Source organism: Vipera berus (assembly GCF_964194415.1).
Source record: "Vipera berus genome assembly, chromosome: Z".
Lineage (NCBI taxonomy): Eukaryota > Metazoa > Chordata > Lepidosauria > Squamata > Viperidae > Vipera > Vipera berus.
The window spans coordinates 94102354-94122391 of NC_138205.1; the positions used below are offsets into that span (position 1 = coordinate 94102354).

The window sequence follows — 20038 nt, forward strand, 5'->3', positions numbered from 1 at the left end:
ACAAATTATAGGGGACTCTATAATTTTTTTCTGTTTAGGACAAGATGTTCTAGGATTCTAATTTATATTAACGATATTCCACAGCTTATCTCAAAGCAGACTGCTGAAAAGAGAAACAAAAAGCAAAACACTGAAGAAAACCCGCAACTGTGAAACTTTAAAAACATGTAAACCCGATTTCCTTGCATTTAATATTGTTCAGATGCACTGGATTACAATTTAAACACTTCCTGAGTAGTACTTTTAATAGCCATACTGAAAGGAATTACGGTAGTCCATTGGGCAATGATTTTCTAACAGCCATTTAAATCCACCTGAGGAATTAGAAGTTATCCATTCCTACCTTAAAACAATATCTTTTGAGGATTAAAACTCCTAACAGTTCTAATTATTGTTTTAGTTAGTAAAGTTTTATACATAGTTCACTTATATCTTGGTATATTTCCCATTAAACACAAAGTAGAATTTATTTCGAAGTGCGCACTGCACTGTTTCAAACATTTAGGTATATAATGGATATTTTTGTTTTCAAGAAGCCAAAATGACTTTGGAGTTGAACCTATAGTAATTAACAGAATGTAATAGTAATAGGGAACCAGGCTAATAATCGCAAAACTTGAGGCCACGGAAATGTGACGGATGAATTGCGCCCCAGCACGCCCTAATTCGAAGTGACATCGCAGCGGCAGGCCGAGGGGATGGAACTTTCACCTCTTTTAACCTCCGAACCCAATTGTAGTTTTCTATTGTCAATCAGACGCTGACAGAACAAATAAAATCCCTCCCCTCAAGCACTATCTCCAACCGCGCGTCACAATTCATCTCTCTTCATGAAACGGCGGGACCTACCCACTTTGGAAAAAGAAAAAGGCGGGCCTCACTTGAGTTCCCACCTTTCTAACGAATTCTATTGGTGTCGTAACTGGTTGCGATAATGCTATTGGCTACCTTTGACGGCCACTCAAATAGCGGCTCTGCTGGGCGGGGCAGGCATCTGTCGTGTCCCGAGTCTCTCTTTCCATCAGCTCTTCTGTCTTCCTCACACTTTTGTGGGAGCTCTTAAAGCGAGTGGGGCTGAGGTCGGCGACGCCGAGGAGAGAGGCAGCGGATCTGGAGGGCCACTGTCTTGACCCAGAGTGAGACAAAGGAACAGGCGTGCGCTCTGAAGGAACTTTTTTTTTCTGAGAAAAGGGTAAAAAAAAAAAAAGGAATCGCTCTCTCTTTGTGTGCGCGTGCGTCTCTGTATGTGTGTGTGTGTGTGGCGGGGGGGATTTGGGTTGATTGGCTGGAGCAGGCTCTGGAATAGCGGCTCTGGCGCAGGGGAACAGCGGTTTTCTTTTCTCCTCACGACGAGGTCGCAGCTTTGAACCCTCGTCCCCACCCGGGAAATTAGCTCTTTTTGTGCCGCGGCCCCTCTCCTCCCCGCCTTTGTGTTTCCTCCCCTGAGGAGAGGCGGGAGGCGGCGAGGAGCCCAGAAGCGGGGTTCAGGGCGTGCCGGTTACTGTCCTCCGGTCTCGGTCTGGAGAGGCGACAAGTTACGGTGACAACAGAAGGCGGGCAGCGAGGTGGCCAAGCGCGAGTGCCTGGCATGGCTTGATCCCCTCGCTGCTGGGCTGGGACTCGGTTGGGTCGCTGAGGGAGGCGGCGAGGAAAGCGAGTTGCTACCCGGCGGAGAGAGGTCCTGGTGCGAGGCGCGACTCTCAGCTTGTCCACGTCTAAAGGTCAGGTCGGGATACTTGAGCTTTTAGATCCTCCCGCTCAGGCCTCCGAATCTGAGACTGCCCCATTCCGCTTGAGCCGCTGGAGAGGGAACTCCGGGAAGTAACTTGGGCCAAGTTCTGAGTCAAACGGGCGGCATCGGCAGGTCACCGTGCAAGCTTACCCAATGCGGATCTGCATTGTCGCTGCTTCTCTTACTTTTTGCTCTGCGTGTTTCTCGCCGAGTTAGCCAATTGCAGCAAGAATTAAAGGAGGGAGGGATAGGGACAGAATTCTGTGGCCCTTCATTATGGAGCATTTTAAAGGTTCCACTATAACTCAAAGAACACTCCTCCCCTTTCTAATTTTTTTAAGAATGGGTTGACAAAATGATCCAAAGGAATATGAAATCAAATAGGGCTTCCTAGATTTCATATTATATATGTGGGCATAATGAACTGTATGCTTTGCAGTCCACTTCCAGGGGCACAACCCTAGTTATGGTTTTCATTTTAGACTAAAAACAATTCAAGAAGCAGTGTTACATTTCTACAATTTTTATATGGGACCTACATTGAACACCCACAGAAATTACAGACTATGCAGGATCCATCAGCATACAATGAGCTAGCTACCTCCAATGATTCAAAGATTTTTGTGCAAGTGGATTTGATATACAGGTAGTTCTTGACTTACAACCACAATGGAGCCCAAAATTTCTGTTGAGACATTTGTTAAGTGAATTTTGCCCTGTTTTACAACCTTTCTTACCACAGATATTAAAGGAATCATTGCAGTTGATAAGTTAGTAACATAGTTGTTAAGAGAATCTGTCTTCCCCATTGATTTTGCTTGTCAAAAGGTTGCACATGACCTTGGGACACAGTAATAGTGGTAAGTATGAGCCAGTTGCCAAGGTGGTAAGTGTGAAAAATGGTCATAAGTCACTTTTTCAGTGCTGCTGTACCTTTGAACAGTCACTAAATAAACTGTCGAGGACTACCTGTATCAAATTTTATTAACTCACATGATTTTTGCATGGGATCCTTATAGAGCAGGGGTGTCAAACTGCGTCATCCGGAAGCCGGCAATGGAGAAAAAAGGCTCCGATACATTGTGCGACATCACGTGACGTTGCGAGTTTGACATGTTTGTTATAGAGCAATGAGACTAATTATAGATCACATCATTACTGATGTGTTGCACTGCCACTTTCCACATTAGTCAGCCATTCTAGGGTCCTTCCTTTGAGGTCTCCCTTTCAAATATTAAGCAGATCTGCATGTTTCTACTTATATCCTGAGCCAAAGTTAAAGAGGCCTCCTGCTGAGAGATATAAACAGCCCACAGACTTTTAAACATCAAAATGCTCAATGGAAGTAGACTGTTAGCTTTGGAGATACAATTTTATTTTTAAGATAAGTTCCACCTTTTTAAAGATGTTATTTTAAAAGAGTAACTATTCTGTCATAGTATCATGCAAGACCTAATGAATCAGAATAGGTCTGATTCTAACTATCATTGTGCTGACAGACGATTGCATTGGAAGCAGCTAGGGGGAAACTGGGAAGAATGAACACAACAGCTAGATGGTATGGGAGGAAAATTGATCTTGTGTTATTTAACTGTCTCTTGCTGCTGGCCTTGAGTTATGTCCTTGCTTGTTTGCCTTTTCCTTGTTGCTCTGATATTTGTTCCATGTGGAAATCTGATTTCCTTTTGATTTCACATGATGTTAGAACAGCAGCTCCCAACCTTTTCTATACTTCGCACTCCTAGAATGCTTCTGATATATTCTCGCACCCCTTACAAAAGTTCAAAGTAATGGCAAAGAATTATGCATATACACTATAATTTTGAAAACCCATGTTTTTGCACCCCCTGGAATATCTGGGTTGGTCACTGGGATCAGAGGTTTAGTCTTCCAAGCTTTCAGAGTTATCCTGGAGCCCATCCTCAGGGAAATTCTAATGGAATGTTAGATTCTATTAATCCAAAAGTTTGGAAGACTAAACTTCTGGTCCCAGTGACTGACCCAGATTGAATCCTGCAACATTATCCTGGGAAACATAGAATTGTACTCTTGCTTTAGATCACAATTTTATACCATGATCTGTAGAAATAGTTGGTTGATGAATTAATTGTTTTCTCGCATGGATACTATGTAAGAGTTACAAAAAATTAGATTTTAGCTAGATTTTGGGAATGGTTCTAGACAGAAGAAAAATTGTTACAGCCCAAATAATTAACAGAGACATGCATGAATCTTAATTCAAACTGATATTGTAGCAGATGCTTCTGTGGAATAGAATCTACTTCATAAAATTCATGAAGAAGAAAAAATATGGATTTGGATACCTAGTTGGTTTTATAACGAACGTCCTATCCTTTATAGAATCAGCACATTCCGAACATGATATTGGTTGAGGGTTTTGTCAAAGGCATTTGGATTCCTATAAAGAGATTTTTATAGGCAAAGAAAATTAATTTTCTTCAAAGGGCATCTGTGTTCACAAGTTAATTTATATGCAACTGGATCTTCTGCCAGAAGAAATACAACTGGAAATGCCAACAAAGGGTTTATCTTTCAGATTCTTCATTATTAATAAAGTGAGTAATTGTAAATGTATGTTATGGAAATAGTTTCTACAGTGATAATGCTAGTATTCAGTTTCTGAAAGATACAAATTAGTCACTCTATTCTCATTCTTTTCATTAATAACTATTTTGGCATTGACTGTTTTGCTTCTTTTACTTGATCATAATGCAATAATGAGATTTGATCTTTTTGATCTATTTTTCCATGGGTTACTACCATGCATTTTAAAATCTATATCAAGAAGATAGTTTTAAAATCATTTTTCCATTTTTAAATGCAAAATGAAAATTGCCTTTAAACATTGTTTTTTATTTATTTGTAACTTGTATAGCAAAGGCTGTCATTTGAAATTTTCAGATTTGAAAGGTAGGCTACATTATATTCCACTCATGTAATTTTTATGATTTAAAGATAGTTAGCAAATGTCTTAAAGAACTTTTACAATATGCATAATAGGTAGATATATATTCTGAATTATAGTCTTTTAATTTTTAACTCTTGTGCTACAAGGTTTTTTTCCTAAATCAAAAGGGTCTGGAGTAAAATTAATATGAATCAACCAGATAAAACCTCATATTTTATGAGTCATCATAAAAATTGAGTGACAAATAACACAGAGTTAGTTTAATAGCTGCTTATCTTAGCATCAGAGTATGTGTTCATTTGACATGTATACATAAGGAAATTTATAGCATTTATAATTTAGAGTTCACTATAATGCTGATTTTCTGCCTAGTAATTGTGTGCCGTGGTGATTTCTTTTGTAAAAGGATTCTGACAATATTTTTAAGTCAGTAATTTTTTTGGAGAAGAACAAATTTATTATATTGCATTAATTTCAATTATACAGATATTTTGCAAAAATCCAGGCATATGCAGTTTCTCCTCTGCTTTTTAAAAATGTTTTAAATTTTATCCAAAATGCAAAATTAGAAATTTGCTAATGCAGGCAGTTGGAATTTGTTGTGTATATATAAAGCAAAAAACGGGTTAACAGAATAAAAATATTTCCTCTAGGCAGTGGAAAAATTGTAGTTAATTATGTTTATTTACCAACTTCTTCCCAAAGCTTCTGATGATATACACATTCTTTCTTTCTTATCCTTCCACCTCATCCCCAGTTGAATTATTCCAAATGTATTCCATGAACTTTATGACTAAATCAGGATTTGAATGCTTTTCTTCTAAATATTAATCTGGTACTTCAATGGTTGAGGTTTTATCATCATGCTTTTTTTTCTACACTAGTGTCAGAATCAGTCATTAATCATTGAGAATCTGTGTGGTGGATCATACAATTTTCATAGGAAATAGCTGTTTCCAAATTGGCTTTATTTCAGTGTTAAATATAGAAATAGAATCATAAGGCTGGAAGGGACCTTGAGGCAGGAGTCCTTATACTATCCTGGACAAATGGTTGCCTGATTTCTTCTTAAAAACCTCCAGGAATGGAGCACCCATAACTTTGGGAGGCAAGCTGTTATATTGACTAATTGTTCTAATGGTTAAAAAAATTCTCCTTAGTTGAAGGTTGGATTTCTCTCTGATGAGCTTCCACCCATTGCTTCTTTTCCTGATGTCAGGTGCTTTGGAGAATAAATCAACTTCCTCTTCCCTGTGACAGCCTTTCAGTTATTGGAAGAAGTCTATTATGTTAGCCCTGAGCTTTATTTTCTTTAGGCTAAATATACCTAGTTCCCTTAGCTGTTTCTCGTATGAAAACCTTTTAATATTTAGGAGGTGGAACACTAATATATTTATCAATTAATTCTCTGATTCTTTTTGTCAGCAGCCAGTACATCAAATATCATGCTAGTATAAAATTACCATCAGAAAGTTCAAAACACAGAAATAAGTAAAGAAACATGAGACAACCGAGCAACACTACAGATGTGCCCACAGCATTCTTAGAAAGTTTGCTGTCACCCACCAATCACATAACTATGTGACGTAGTTGCGATATAGCTTAATATGAGATAATAATACAAATCTCACAATACTATTAATCTAACCAGATTAATAGTATTTGATTGTTTATTAACCTCAAGTTTAGGATATAGAACAATACAACTGAATTTTAGGAAGACCTTCCTAATGATAAGAGCAGTTTGACAATGGAGCAAAGTTCTGCTAATGTTGCCTTATCATGTGGGGTAATATTGTGAGGGAATGAGAGAAAAATGCCAGCAATGTATGCCAAGAATATGTACTCTCACTAATGGTCACCCACGGTGTGAAGCTTATCCTAGCTGTTCAGCTAAAGCAAGCAGACACCTATATAAGGCAATAGGGATACAGAAGGATGTGGAGATGAATTATCACTGTAGAGACAAAAGCAAAGACGTCTTTTCATACTACATGAGAAAAAGCAGTGGTAAACATTCTTGAATTTATCAAGAAAACCACATGGAAAGACAAGATGAAGTAATTGATAATATTGTGAATGACACTCACCATGCTATTGAAAAACAGCTGAAAATCTTTGGAGTATTAATTGGTATTTTCTACAAGGCAGAACTCAGAAGACTTCTGTTGATAAACATCTCAATGAATCACACTTCAAACAGGATTTTACAGTTTCCACATGAAATCAGGAATAGAACAATAGGAAAGATAGCACAGTCTACAATTGTTTTCCCAATGTAAAATTCATAGCAACTCATAGTAAAGAAGTACAACAAATCAAGAATTGGTAACTGAAGTAGCATGTAAGCCTTGTAAAATAAATAAACATATAATCCAATCAGTAACTGGAAGAACGTTTAAATATCACCTCAGGTTAGCTTGAGACTACTTAACTTTCCAAAGTTTCAACTCTTCCTTCTGGGTAGTGGCAGAGTGACAACATTTTAGAATAGCTATTCCAAAACAACACAGACTGCTCTTGGAATACAGATGTTCTTCATTAGTTTGTATAGAACACAAGCAGAAAGGAAGCAAGTGGGCACCAACTCTTGGTTATTGTATCACAGTTTTTTACCTATTGTTTTCAAAAAGCTTTTTCAATCCTTTAGGAAATTATAGTAACCCAGCCATCTTTGTTGTGAGAAACTGTGAAGCTACCGTATGTACTACCAATACCCAAAAATACTTGTTTGCCCCAGAAAAGCAATTGTTTTAATCATTTTTGCTGGGCAAATAGCATATAATTGCTGCCATTCCTTACTTTTCCTTCATACTAAGTTTGTAGATCAAAACCTGAATTAAAAAGAGCTTAGTTACCTTTTCTGAGAGCATGCAGCAGAAATAGAAAGTGGACTTTTCTCAGAACTGATCAATTTAGCAAACCATCTTATAATAGTGTCTGGGTACATGTATTTAACTAACAATAATAGATATAGTTAATTATCATAAACAATATGTTAATTAATCACTCAATAGCCTTCTTACTAATATATATTCAAATATATATCACGTTCCTTTCTCTCTGACTCATTTTTCTAGCCACTGATAGAAATTATCCCATGTTCTAAAATACACTGAATCTTCTTTCTCTTTAATCTTTAAAATCAATCTATCCATTTCTGCACACTCTAGAATTTTCTTAATTAGTAAGTTTTCATTTTTTCAATGTTGGGCAAATACAATTCTTGCTGCTGTTAATATACGTAGTATTAGATATCTGCAATCTTTCTCATAGTTGGCTCCTATTATTCCTAACAAAAATAATTCTGGTGTAAAGTCTATTTGTTTTTTAGTCATCTTCTCCAACCATAAATGTATTTTAACCCAAAATCTTTTTTGCTTTAGGGCATGTCCACCAGATGTGATAATAAGTACCTGGTCTTTGCATTTCCAACAGTTGTTTGAGGTATTTTTAAACATTTTTGCTAGTCTCACTGGTGTCATGTGTCATCTGTAAACCATTTTATATAAGTTTTCTTTATATGGCACTGCTTTAATTAATTTAATATTTCTTTCCCATAACTTTTGCCAATCTTCTAATTCTATATTGTATCCAAAATTCTTTGCCCATATTATCATTGTTTCTTTTACTTGTTCTTCCTCCATCTTTAAGTTTAACAGAAATCTATATTCTTGATCAACTTTTGATCTGTTTTTAACAGTATCTGATCAAATTCTGTCTGTTCTTTATAAAATCCTGTTGTTTTCACATCTTTTTTCATATCTTGTTTGAATTTGCAGATATGGCTACCGTGCTAAATCAGTAAATCAGCTAAATCAGTTCTTGTAAATCTTGTCTGTCTTTCAATTTTCCTTTATTATCCAAAATATCTTTATAAGTCGCAACTTTATCGTAGTTAATAAAATATAGGTAAGTTAAATCTTCCATTGTTGAAAGCAATTCAGGTATCTTAATATAATTTTTTCTTTTCTTTTTTCCCCATTCTGAAAGGAGTACATTCCTTGTAAGATGGCTTTGAAAGTATCTATGTATTTTATTCTTTCCATACCACAGAAAGGCATGCCAATCAATTTGTAAGTCATGCCCCTCTAGGTACAATAGTCTTTTATCTCTAAGCATTATCCATTCTTTAAGCCATGTTAGAATAGTTGCTTGGTAGTATAACCTCCAGTCCGGGAGTCCAAATCCTCCGCTGTCTTTTGCTTCTTGTAGCATTTTCACTTTAATTCTAGCTTTTTTCCTTGCCAGATGAATTTCAGTATTACTGTATTCAGCTCATCAAAGAAGGCTTTTCCCAGCCTTACAGGGATCTTTTGAAATAAAAAGAGTATTTTTGGTAAGATATTCGTTTTCACTGTTGCGATTCTCCCCAGCATTGACAATTGAAGGTTTTTCCACTTTTCCAAATTCAATTTTATTTGTTTTAGCAGTCTTACATAGTTATCTTTTTTACTGTTACGCATCTTGCTGTTAGGTAAATTCCCAGGTACTTAACTTTTTTAACTATTTGAAGATTTGTTTTTTTTGTTAGTTGATTTTTTTTTGTTTTTCTGTTAAATTCTTTGTTAGCACTTTGGTCTTTTCTCTGTTTGTTGTCAGCCCTGCCACTTCTCCAATTTTTTCTATTTTCTCCAGACGTTTAGTGCTTGTTTCCAATGGATCTTCCAGTATAAAAACCAAGTCATCTGCAAATGCTTGTAATTTGTATTTTTCATCTTTTATCTCCAGTCCTTTAATTTCTGTATCTTGTCTGATATTTCTATTCAGTACTTCCAGTGTTAGTATAAATAATAATGGAGATAATGGGCATCCCTGTCTAGTGCCCTTTTTAATATTGATGTTTTTTGTATAATCTCCATTTACAATTATTTTGGCAGTTTGTTTACAATAAATTGTTTTGATTACATTTATAAAGTTTTTTCCAAAGTCCATTTCTGCAAACTGCTGAAATATAAATTGCCAGTTTACGTTGTCAAACGCTTTCTGTGCATCAAGAAATATTAAAGCCATCTGTTTACCTGAGTGAATTTCATAATACTCTTAACACATCAAAAATCATTCTTAGATTATTTTTTATTTGTCTTAGGTAAAAAGATCTGTGTGTATAAATTTGATCAAAATTTCTTTAGTCTTTCTGCCATTATTGAAACAAAGATTTTGTAATCTACATTTAATAATGATATTGGTCTATAATTTTTTATTTGTGTTAAATCAGAGTTTTTAGGTATTAAAATAATATTGGCTTCAGTCCATGTATTTGGTATTTTAGCCTCCAGGAGAATTTCATTACATAGTTCTTTCAAAATCAGGGTTAATATATCTTGTAATGATGTATAAAACACTGCAGGTAATCCATCTGGGCCAGGAGTGTTATCCTTTTTTTTGCCTTTTTATAGCCTCTGTAATCTCCATCATTGATATTTTTCCATTTAATATGTTTCGGGTGTTCTCTGGAATTTTTGGTAACTGTGCTTAACATCTGATAATGTTAATCCCTGTCTGCTACTTTCTTGGTTATGCTAGTCTCATTTGTCATGTCTGGACCTTTAAGCATCACTAGATAACATTAGCTAGAAGGGGCTGGGTTGCTCAGAGAATTTTACTTGTTTTTAACATATAGCTTTATCTGGAGAGAACTATGGTTTTTCTGAAACTATAAGTTCAAGGCTGGAAAAAATCAGAACTAAGTGAATTCTTTAACCATGTAGTAGTTATCAGGAGTTTTGTAGCCCTGACTTGATGGCCTTCCTGTAAACCCTTGTAACACTGTTACAGTGATTGGCCCTTTCTGAATTTAAAAGATTTTTTAAATTGGTTTGGTGATATCCAGAATAAAACCGTAAAAGAAAATCCGACTGTCTTATGAAAGAGAATACACACCACACCAAAAATCAGGACACCACTACTCATTATTAAAGACAAACTGGCAGAAGAGGAAGATATCAGCAAAAGAGACTGCAGTTTTTTCTGCTATCTATTCTAAAATGCACAAAGTGACACAAAGTTGACTACAGTATTTTTTTAATTAAATCAGCTGTTTAAGAAACAGTTTCAAAAAAAAGTGCTCTTCTGAAATGTATGTTAGAATTTGTGAGATTGGTTTGTGATCTTATGAAAGAATTGATTTATTTATCTTGACTAGGTATAGAACAGTATGTAGTATGAAGTAATATCCACTGGTGTGAAATATGAAATTGCATAGGTTTTCTGATTTTCTGAATTAGTTTGCATATTTGCTATAATGAAAGAAATATGTCTAACAACATTAAATTGACATCATAGGAACATTGTGAAAGCCTTGTTAATCAATCAATCAATCAATCAATCAATCAATCAGAATAGAGCTGGAAGGGACCTTGGAGGTCTGGTCAAACTCCCTGCTTAAGCAGGAGACCCTATGCCATTTCAGACAAGTGGTTGTTGGGTCTCTTCTTAAAAGCCTCCATCAAAGGGGCACCCACAACTTCTGAAGGCAAGCTGTTCCAGTGGTTAATTGTCCTCACTGTTATAAAGTTTCCCCTTAATTCCAGGTTTCTCTTTCCTTGATTAGTTTCCATCCATTGTTTCTTGTCTTGCCTTCTGATGCTTTGGAAAATAAGTTGATCCCCTCTTCTTTGTGGTAGCCCCTCAAATACAGGAATATTGCTATCATATCACACTTACCAGTCCTTCTTTTCTCTAGACTGGCCGTACCCAATTCCTACAACTGTTTTTCATATGTTTTTGTCTCCAGGCCCTTAGTCATTTTCTTTGTGCTCTTCTTTGCACTTTTCCCAAAGTCTTAACATCTTTTTTGTAATGTAGTGATCAAAACTGGATCTAGTATTCCAGGTGTGGGCTTACCAAAGTTTTATAATACTTCATGTGATTTTGATTCTATGCCTGTTTATATAACCAAGGATTGTATTAGCTTTTTTGGTTTCTGCCACACATTGCTGACTCATGTTTAAGTGATCATCCGCTAGGACTCCAAGGTCCCCCTCAGTTACTGTTTTTGAGCCAGGTTTCATCTAATTTGTACTTGTACCTTTGGTTTTTCCTGCCTAAGTATAAAACCTTGATTTTCTCCACATTAAATTTCATGTTGTTGGATTGGGCACACTGCTTAAGTCTTTTTTGATCCTGAGTTTCTTGTGTGTAGGCTAATACTGCCAGGTTAATGTTATCTGCAAATTTGATGAGTTCCCCTAATACTCCCTCATCTAAGTCATTTATGAAGATATTAAAGAGTACTGGGCCTAAGACGGAACCCTGTGGTACCACACTGCTTTCTTCTCTCCATTTAGAAGTAATACCATTAAGGACTACTTACTGGGTACGGTTTGTTAGCCAGTTACTAATCCATCTGGTGGTGATGATGTCTATCCCACATTTTTTCTAGATTACCAAGAAGTAGGTTGTGGTCTACTTTGTTGAATGCCTTGCTAAAATCTAAATATACTACTTCCACAGCATTTCGTTGGTCTGCTAATTTAGTCACTTTATCAAAGAATGAAATAAGATTGGTTTGCCATGATCTGTTTTTAACAAACCTGTGCTGGCCATTAGATATAATTTTATTTGTTTCTAGACGTTCATAATGGGACGCGGTGGCTCAGTGGGTTAGGACGCTGAGCCTTGTTGATCAGATAGTTGGCAGTTTGGTGGGTCGAATCCTGAGTGCCGCGTAGCAGAGTGAGCACCTGTTACTCGTCCCAGCTTCTGCCAACCTAGCAGTTCAAAAGCACGTAAAAATGCAAGTAGACAGATAGGGACCACTACGGTGGGAAGGTAACAGCGTTCCGTGCGCTTTTGGCATCTACTCATGCCGGCCACATGACCACGGAGACGTCCTTGGGCAAGCGCTGGCTCTTCGGCTTTGAAACGGAGATGAGCACCGGCCCCTAAAGTTGGAAACAACTAACACACATGTGCGGGGGAACGTTTACCTTTAGACATTCATAGATTTATTTTTTGATTATTTTTTCCAGTATCTTCCCAGCTATTAATGTTAGGCTGATTGGTCTGTACTTTTCTGGGTCTGTTTCCCCCCATTATTTTTGAAGATGGGAACCATATCATCTCTGTTCCAATCCTCTGATTGTTCCCGGGTGCTCTACGATTTTTAAAGATAAGATACAATGGTTCTGAGATAACATCTGCCAGGTCCTTCAGAATTCCGGGATGTAATCCATCAGGTCCTGGTAATTTATATTCATCAAGATCAGACAGGTGTTCTCTTGTGCTGAACTTAAAATTTAAACCTTAAAATTTAAGCTTTGCTTTTAGTTGTTGTTTTATAATTCATAAACAAGTTATATATAGTCCTTTTGATAATATATTTTTCTTGCCTTTTTCTCTTGATAGAAAAAAATGCACTCTAACTTTCAGAATTACCTTGTACTTTTTAACTTGTGCCTTTGCTTCAAGAAAGAGACAGTAGTGCATACTCAATAACATTCTAAAAAAGTACTTAGGAAGTTTAAATTGTTTCAATTTCCATCAAATAGTTACTTAATAGAAAAGGCATTCTGAAGACTACACTATTAAATGTTCTTAAATGAGTCACTTGTTCTCTGTAGTTATAAATACACTCTAGGGAAAAAACCCTCTTCCTTTCTGTACAGTCTTGACAGCTCAAGATAATGTACCCTGGATTTGTGGAAATAACATGTTATCCCTGCTCATGATTAACTGGCATCCTATTGATAGAAATAGAGAAAAGAGTCCCACAAACCTGTTAAGCTCTATGCTTACATCCATCAACAGCAGATGTATTTTAATGTTCATAAAACTTGACCTTCATTTATTAACTTATTAAAAATAATTTGTACAAATTTCTGAAACCTAACTTCAGAAATCTCCTAAGATTTGGCAATTCTGATGACACTTAATGAAATTTTGATAATCTAATATTATTTTGAAGTGGATTTTGCAGTAACTTATTTTATGCATGGACACAAGACTCCATATTTTCTCTTTAAAGTATTCTCTGCAAACATGGATTACAGTGATTATATATGATCATCTGATTACTCCAAATTCAGTGTTTGAGTGTACAGACAAGTTAATATGTTTTGGTCAAACAACATCTGTTCTCACTAACCAAGAAATTGTATCTATATTTTAAGAATGCTTCTCTCAGTGGTATGAATTGTCTAACAGCAGATAATTGTGGAAAATTATAACAGGTGGTCCTTGATTTAGCCCATTCATTTCCGCCATTGTCAGAAATTGTGATGGTCCTGAATAAAAGGATTCATAATCGGTACCCAAGGTTGCAGCCACTGCATTGCCCCCATAGTCACCTGAATAATATTTGGATGCTTAGCAATCTGCCTGCCCTTACAACTGACCACAAAGATGCTGCAGCTGTCCTCACCTGCCTATCTTCTCCGCATCCTGTCCTTCTGAGTCCCTTGGGCTACATCACACCACTTCCTTGTGTCTCTCCTGCCCCATCTTACCTCACTCCACTTACTTCTTCCAAAGATTGTCTTTTCCAAGAAGAAGTAGCTGATGCACCACACAACCTTCCTATACAGAAACCACATGGTGCCATCCCAAGTGCAGGTGCCATTTTAGATGCAGCTTCAAACTTAATTTGAGAATTGTGGCCACTCCTGAAAATGTGATTGGAATGGCACTAAGTAGCCTCTGTATGGGAAGGCTGTGTGGCAAATTGGCTGCTTCTCCTTGGGAAAGACAACTTTCAGAAAAGGTAAGCAGAGCAAGACTTGGAGAAGAAAGAAGCCCCAAAGTGTAAAACCCAGCAAGGTAGGAAATTATGCCTCAGAAGGTCAGGGAGGCCCTGAGAGGCCTCACGTAGTCCATTGTTAGCTGGAGAAGTGCTACAGTGCAGGCCTTCCTGCAGCTGGGAGAGCAGGACTGTGGTCATTAAACAAAATGATCATGTAGTTGCTTTGCTTAATGACCGCCATGACTTATAATAATGAGGGTTACATGTATGGATGTCTCATTCTTGAGTCTCATTCTTGCTTTCCTAATGTGTCTCTTCTGAATATGAGTGGGCCTACTCTGCTATTGTTAATTTGTTTTTTCTTCCTCATATTTATCTGGTATGGAAGCATCTTTTCAGACTAACAAATTTTATTAAAAGGTCTGAGGCTTTATAAACTGAACATACACTTTTAATAAAAATTTTAGTCTGACAAGGGGCTACCAGACTTCTCATGATTCTTGTCTATTGTAAACCAGCATTCCTCATTGTATTTATTTTGATAATTTATGAATGTGGACAACATAATGCTATTTGCAGATGCATTTGAATGCAGCCTGTGATCATTTCAACATACTGACTTATACATAGAGAAGATTAGATACAGCATCGTTAGCAGAAGTTCTTATTTTCTCTTTTTAAGTAATGAATGAATACTTGAAATGTAATTATATAATACATTGCTTAAGATTTGGATTATTAATATAGTGTTAATAAAATTTACACTTGTAATTACTAATTAACATTAGTAATATTTGATATTTTAATATAAGGAGGTACTGTGTGAATAAATATTGTTACCTTTCTGTGCATGTAACTGTTAGAAAATTGGCTCATACTTAGGAATTACTGGTCATTAGTGAATTTAGGTGTGTCCTACATGTCTATAAAGGTTCAGTGGGTTAGGACGCTGAGCTTGTCGATCAGAAGGTCGGCAGTTTGGCGGGTCGAATCCCGAGTGCCGTGTAAGAGAGTGAGCGCCTGTTACTCATCCCAGCTTCTGCCAACCTAGCAGTTCGAAAGCACGTAAAAATGCAAGTAGAAAAATAGGGACCACTATGGTGGGAAGGTAACAGCGTTCTGTGTGCCTTTGGCGTCTAGTCATGCCGGCCACATGACCACAGAGACGTCCTCGGACAAGCGCTGGCTCTTCGGCTTTGAAACGGAGATGAGCACCGGCCCCTAGAGTTGGAAATGACTAGCACGCATGTGCGGGGGAACCTTTACCTTTACCTTTACATGTCTATATAATACTGTAGCATCTAAGATGAGAAAGAAGTTGCATTCACAACTTATATAGTATGGAAACACAGTGAGTGCTTTTATTGTAATACTATATAGCCACAGTTCAGTTCCATTGGCTACAATGTCTGAATCTTGGAATTGGCCCTTAGAGCCCCTCTTATTTGCTATTGAGTTGAAAGGGAAAATTATCAGTTCAGTTTCTGTTCTGGTTCTGCTTTCTTTTCTGCATCAATTCAAAGGGCAAGTGCAGTTCTGTATAATAATAATAATAATAAAAAGTGAAATCTTGCTGGGGTAGTCCCAGTTTGTAGGAAAAACATATTAGAAAATTGACACATATTTCTTATGTCACACAATTAAGGCTGAAGATTAAGAATACATTCCAATATGTTGGATGTGGATACAGGGATCGTAGAAGAATGGTTATCAGAATTCAAGGTAATCCATGAGTCTTGATTTATAAGAAAATTTGAAACTGAACAAGTGAATGATAAAATACATATTCTTATTTTTTCTTAGAGATTACAATATAGAACTTTAGAATTAATGCTAATCTACTTTCCAAAAGTAATAATAGAAGAGGGCCATTGCCCTCTTGCCAATGCTGGTAATATTTTTGAATGTACCTGCTTGATCAGTGTTTGATATAGAGGTATATTTAATTTAACAGACTTTTTTAAAAAATAGAATGGCATCTGTTAAATGATCTATTAAACTGTATATCTTAAATGGTTTTTGTTAGACAGTACCAGAAACATCTATAGCAAGTTATGCTAAAAATTTGAAAGACAAGATTTCCTTGGTTTCATCTTTATATAAAGTTATTCAAGATCTACAAAATGAGGTATGTAGATATTAATTAATTATTGGAGTTGGGGAAAACATTGAATAAATTGCATAGTAACATGATGACAAGAAGTAAAAAAAATAACTTTACTATTCTCAGATGCATAGAAAGCCTTTGACAATTTAAATTGGACTCTTTGTGTTTAAAGTGCTGGAAGAAATGGACTTTGGAGAGAATTTTATTCAAGGAGTCAAAGCTGTTTATATATCACAGCAAGCAAAAATTTTATTAATGGTGATTTAACCAATTCATGTGAAATTCAAAAGGGTGCAAGACAAAGATGTCCCTTTGTTTATTTTATTTATTTTGGTGTTGGAAGTTTTGAACAGAGGTATCAGGCAAGATGAGAAAATAACAGGTATAAGTATCAAAAAGGAAGTTTATAAATTGAGGGCATTCACTAATGATTTGGTTGTATTCTTGCAAGACCTAAAAATAATATAGAATATTTGATGATACAATTAAATGACTTTGAGTTTTTAACAGATTTTAAAATAAACAAATAGAAACCAACAATGCTTATTAAGAATATGACCTCACAGGATTGAGATATATTGGCTAAAAAGTCTGGTTTATGATTGAGGAAAAGGTGAAATATTTGGGGGTTATATTGTCAAATACAAACATAAAACTGTTTCAAAATAATTATGTGCCTCTCTGGAATGATATTAAAAAGGACTTATTAAGATGGGATAAACTGCCTTTATCATTATTGGGTAGAATTTCTGTAATTAAGATGAATGTCTTACAAAGATACTTTTTTATTTCAGACGTTACCAATACTTGCAACTGATATGCCATTTAAACAATGGCAGATGAATATTTCTAAGTTTGTATGGCAAGGGAAAAAACCAAGAATTAAATATAAACTACTGCAAGATATTAAGGAAATAGACGGTTTGAGTTTACCAGATTTGAAACTGCATTTCAATGCTTGTTGTTTGGTGTGGCTAAAAGAGTGGGTGAACCTTCAGAATAAGAGGCTACTTGATTTATTTAGAAGGTCATGAATGAATTCAGATTTGGATGGCACAGTTATTTATGGGATGACAAGGTTAAAGTAAATGTTGATTTCAATGATCACTTTGTTTGATGTGCCATTCTAAGAGTTTAGAATAAATATAAAACAAGTTTTTTATGACGATGCCTCTTCGGAAGTTTTTTAAAGAAAAGAAGTAGTGGCAAAGCTGGACTGGTGGACTTATGGTAAAATAATATGTTTTAATTTTGGTAATCCTATCCTCAAGTTTAAGGAAGAACTAGAACCAGAAGGACATGTCTGCCACTGGTTTACATATCTACAAATGAAAGAAAGATGAGACAAAAAGAGCAATGGGTTTGACTTTGTTAAAAATGAATTGGAAATCCTATAGCGTGGTAGTGATGAACATACCATTGCTAAGGAATAAAATATAGAATTTGAATTTGAATTTGGAAAGTGAATATGTAAAGCATTGTATGATTCAGTGGGCAAGGAAGTTTGAATATAATAATATATAATATAATAATTTACAATACAATACAATACAATACAATACAATATAATAATAATGGGAGAATATGCGGACAAAATATTTTAAATTTACATGAAATTACAATTTAAAAGAAATTTTTTATAAGGTGGTGTATGATTGGTATTTAACACCAGATAAGTTATCGAATATATAAAGGTACTTCAAATGAATACCAGAAATGCAAATGTAAAGAAGGGACTCTATTACTTATGTGGGCATGTGATAAAGCAAAGAAATATTGGAGTAGGATTGATATTCTAATACAGAAGATTCTTAAAGTGAATATAAATATAAAATCAAACCTTTCTTTTGGATTTAAGGGAAAAAGACTTGGAAAAAAATGGAAGTTTGATATTATATATGTTGACAACAGCAAAATTACTTTATGTACAAAAATGGAAGGACACTTCAATCCCCACAATGGATGAATGGTTGCAAAAGCTGATTGAGTTAGCAGAGATGGCTAAATTGATTGCTTTGATAAAAGAAAAGAACACAATTACTTTTGTTTCTACTTGGAAACCACTTCTGGACTTTGTGCTTGAAGTGGAAAAAAATGAAACTTTGATTTTGGGTTTTACTGATTAAATGGATCTGTTGTTATAGAAATGGCTAGTTTATACTATTATGTAAAAGTAAAAAGGTGAGGTTTGACGTTACTATCTTATTCTACTGCACCAAAGGAAGTTGGAAGGCAATGCCTTTTCTTTCTTTTTCCCTTCTTTTCTATACTTTTCTCTTCCCTTTTCCCTCCCCTATTTTTCCTATTACTTGCTTTTGTATTTTTGTATTTTAAATTATGAACTAATAAAAAGGATAATAGAGAAAAATAAATAATAGAGAAGTAAAAAAAATAGAATATAACTATAGAATATAACTATTTTTATAACTATAAAAATAGAATATAAAAAATAGAATATATATTCAAAATACTCTTTTAGGTCTTAAATATTTGTTGATATTGTTCTACAAAGCCATGAAAATTAGAAACTTAATTTCTAAATGATGTGCTTTTATCTTGAGCTGTTCTGAAATTGAATACAATTATAATGTGCATCTTTTTTAAAAAAGTAAAGTCTTCAGGAAGGATGGTACTTACCGTATATACTTGAGTATAAGCCGAATTTTTCAGCCCACTTTTTGGGCTGAAAAAATCCACTTCGGCTTATACTCCAGTCAACAAAAAAAAAAGAACTTACCGAGGACTTGCGCGCGGCCGAGGCTTTGGTGCTTCCGGGATCGCGCGCACCTCTCCCAAGCCGCCGCCGTCCGGAGACCTGCCGAAGTTTGGGGAGGTTTGGGGAGGTGCGCGCACACCTCCCCAAACCTCCCCAAACGTCGGCAGGTCTCCGGACCTCCGCGCCCTGCCTGCCTGCTTCTTTCCGCTGCCTGGCTGCCCTACGATGTAACCCGCTTCATGATAGAGTGCGACGCCTGCAAGGACTGGTTTCATGGCAGGTAACACAAAGCGGTCATTCTCGCCTTTCCCTCCCCCCCTCGCCCGCCCGCTCGCTTTTTTTTTCCTCTCAAGCATCACTGGACTGGGCCAGGGAAATCAGAGAAGCTGGGCATGGAAGCCTCGCCCAGCTAGAGACAGAGAGGAGGGAGGGAGGGAGGGCGCGCGCAGGCAGAGAGGGTTTGGTCAGGGTGGCGGCGGCGGACGCGGACAGCTGAGGCGCTGTCCGGTAGGTAGAGGCCGTTATGGGAAGGAGGCGGGAGAAGGGACGTGTGGGGGAAGTACGGGGGCCGTGTAAACGGAGTACGTGCGGCGCCGCGCGGGTCTGATAGAACTGGGCCGGCAACGGGTGCTTGTGAAGCGGCTGAGGGCTGGCTAGGAAGGGGGCGGCGGCGGCGGCGCTGGCGTTTTGCGGGTGGGACAAGGCTCTCGAGAGAGAACATGGTGGAGGCGGAACCGACCCCGCCGCTCCCTGCAGGGGAGAGAAGCCGGGCAAGCGCTGCTCCAGTCCTCGCTCTTCTTCCCTCTCCCGATTTTGCCTTCCTCTCCAAGATAAGTTCGAGCGGTAGGGGAAAGTTAGAGCCCCTTTCTGAG

At 36.7% G+C, this 20038-nt stretch overlaps 1 protein-coding gene across 1 annotated transcript in view; it reads left to right on the forward strand.

Annotated features, from left to right (window-relative positions):
- The first annotated feature begins 1063 nt into the window (after positions 1-1063).
- HYCC1 (hyccin PI4KA lipid kinase complex subunit 1) overlaps positions 1064-20038 on the forward strand; it is a 49535-nt gene continuing 30560 nt past the window's right edge. Inside the window, exons 1-3 of the mRNA XM_081344158.1 lie at positions 1064-1192; positions 15989-16065; positions 16370-16471. Coding sequence (XP_081200284.1) covers positions 16015-16065; positions 16370-16471 — 153 coding nt within the window. The 5' untranslated portion in view covers positions 1064-1192; positions 15989-16014. The remainder of the gene's footprint in view (positions 1193-15988; positions 16066-16369; positions 16472-20038) is intronic.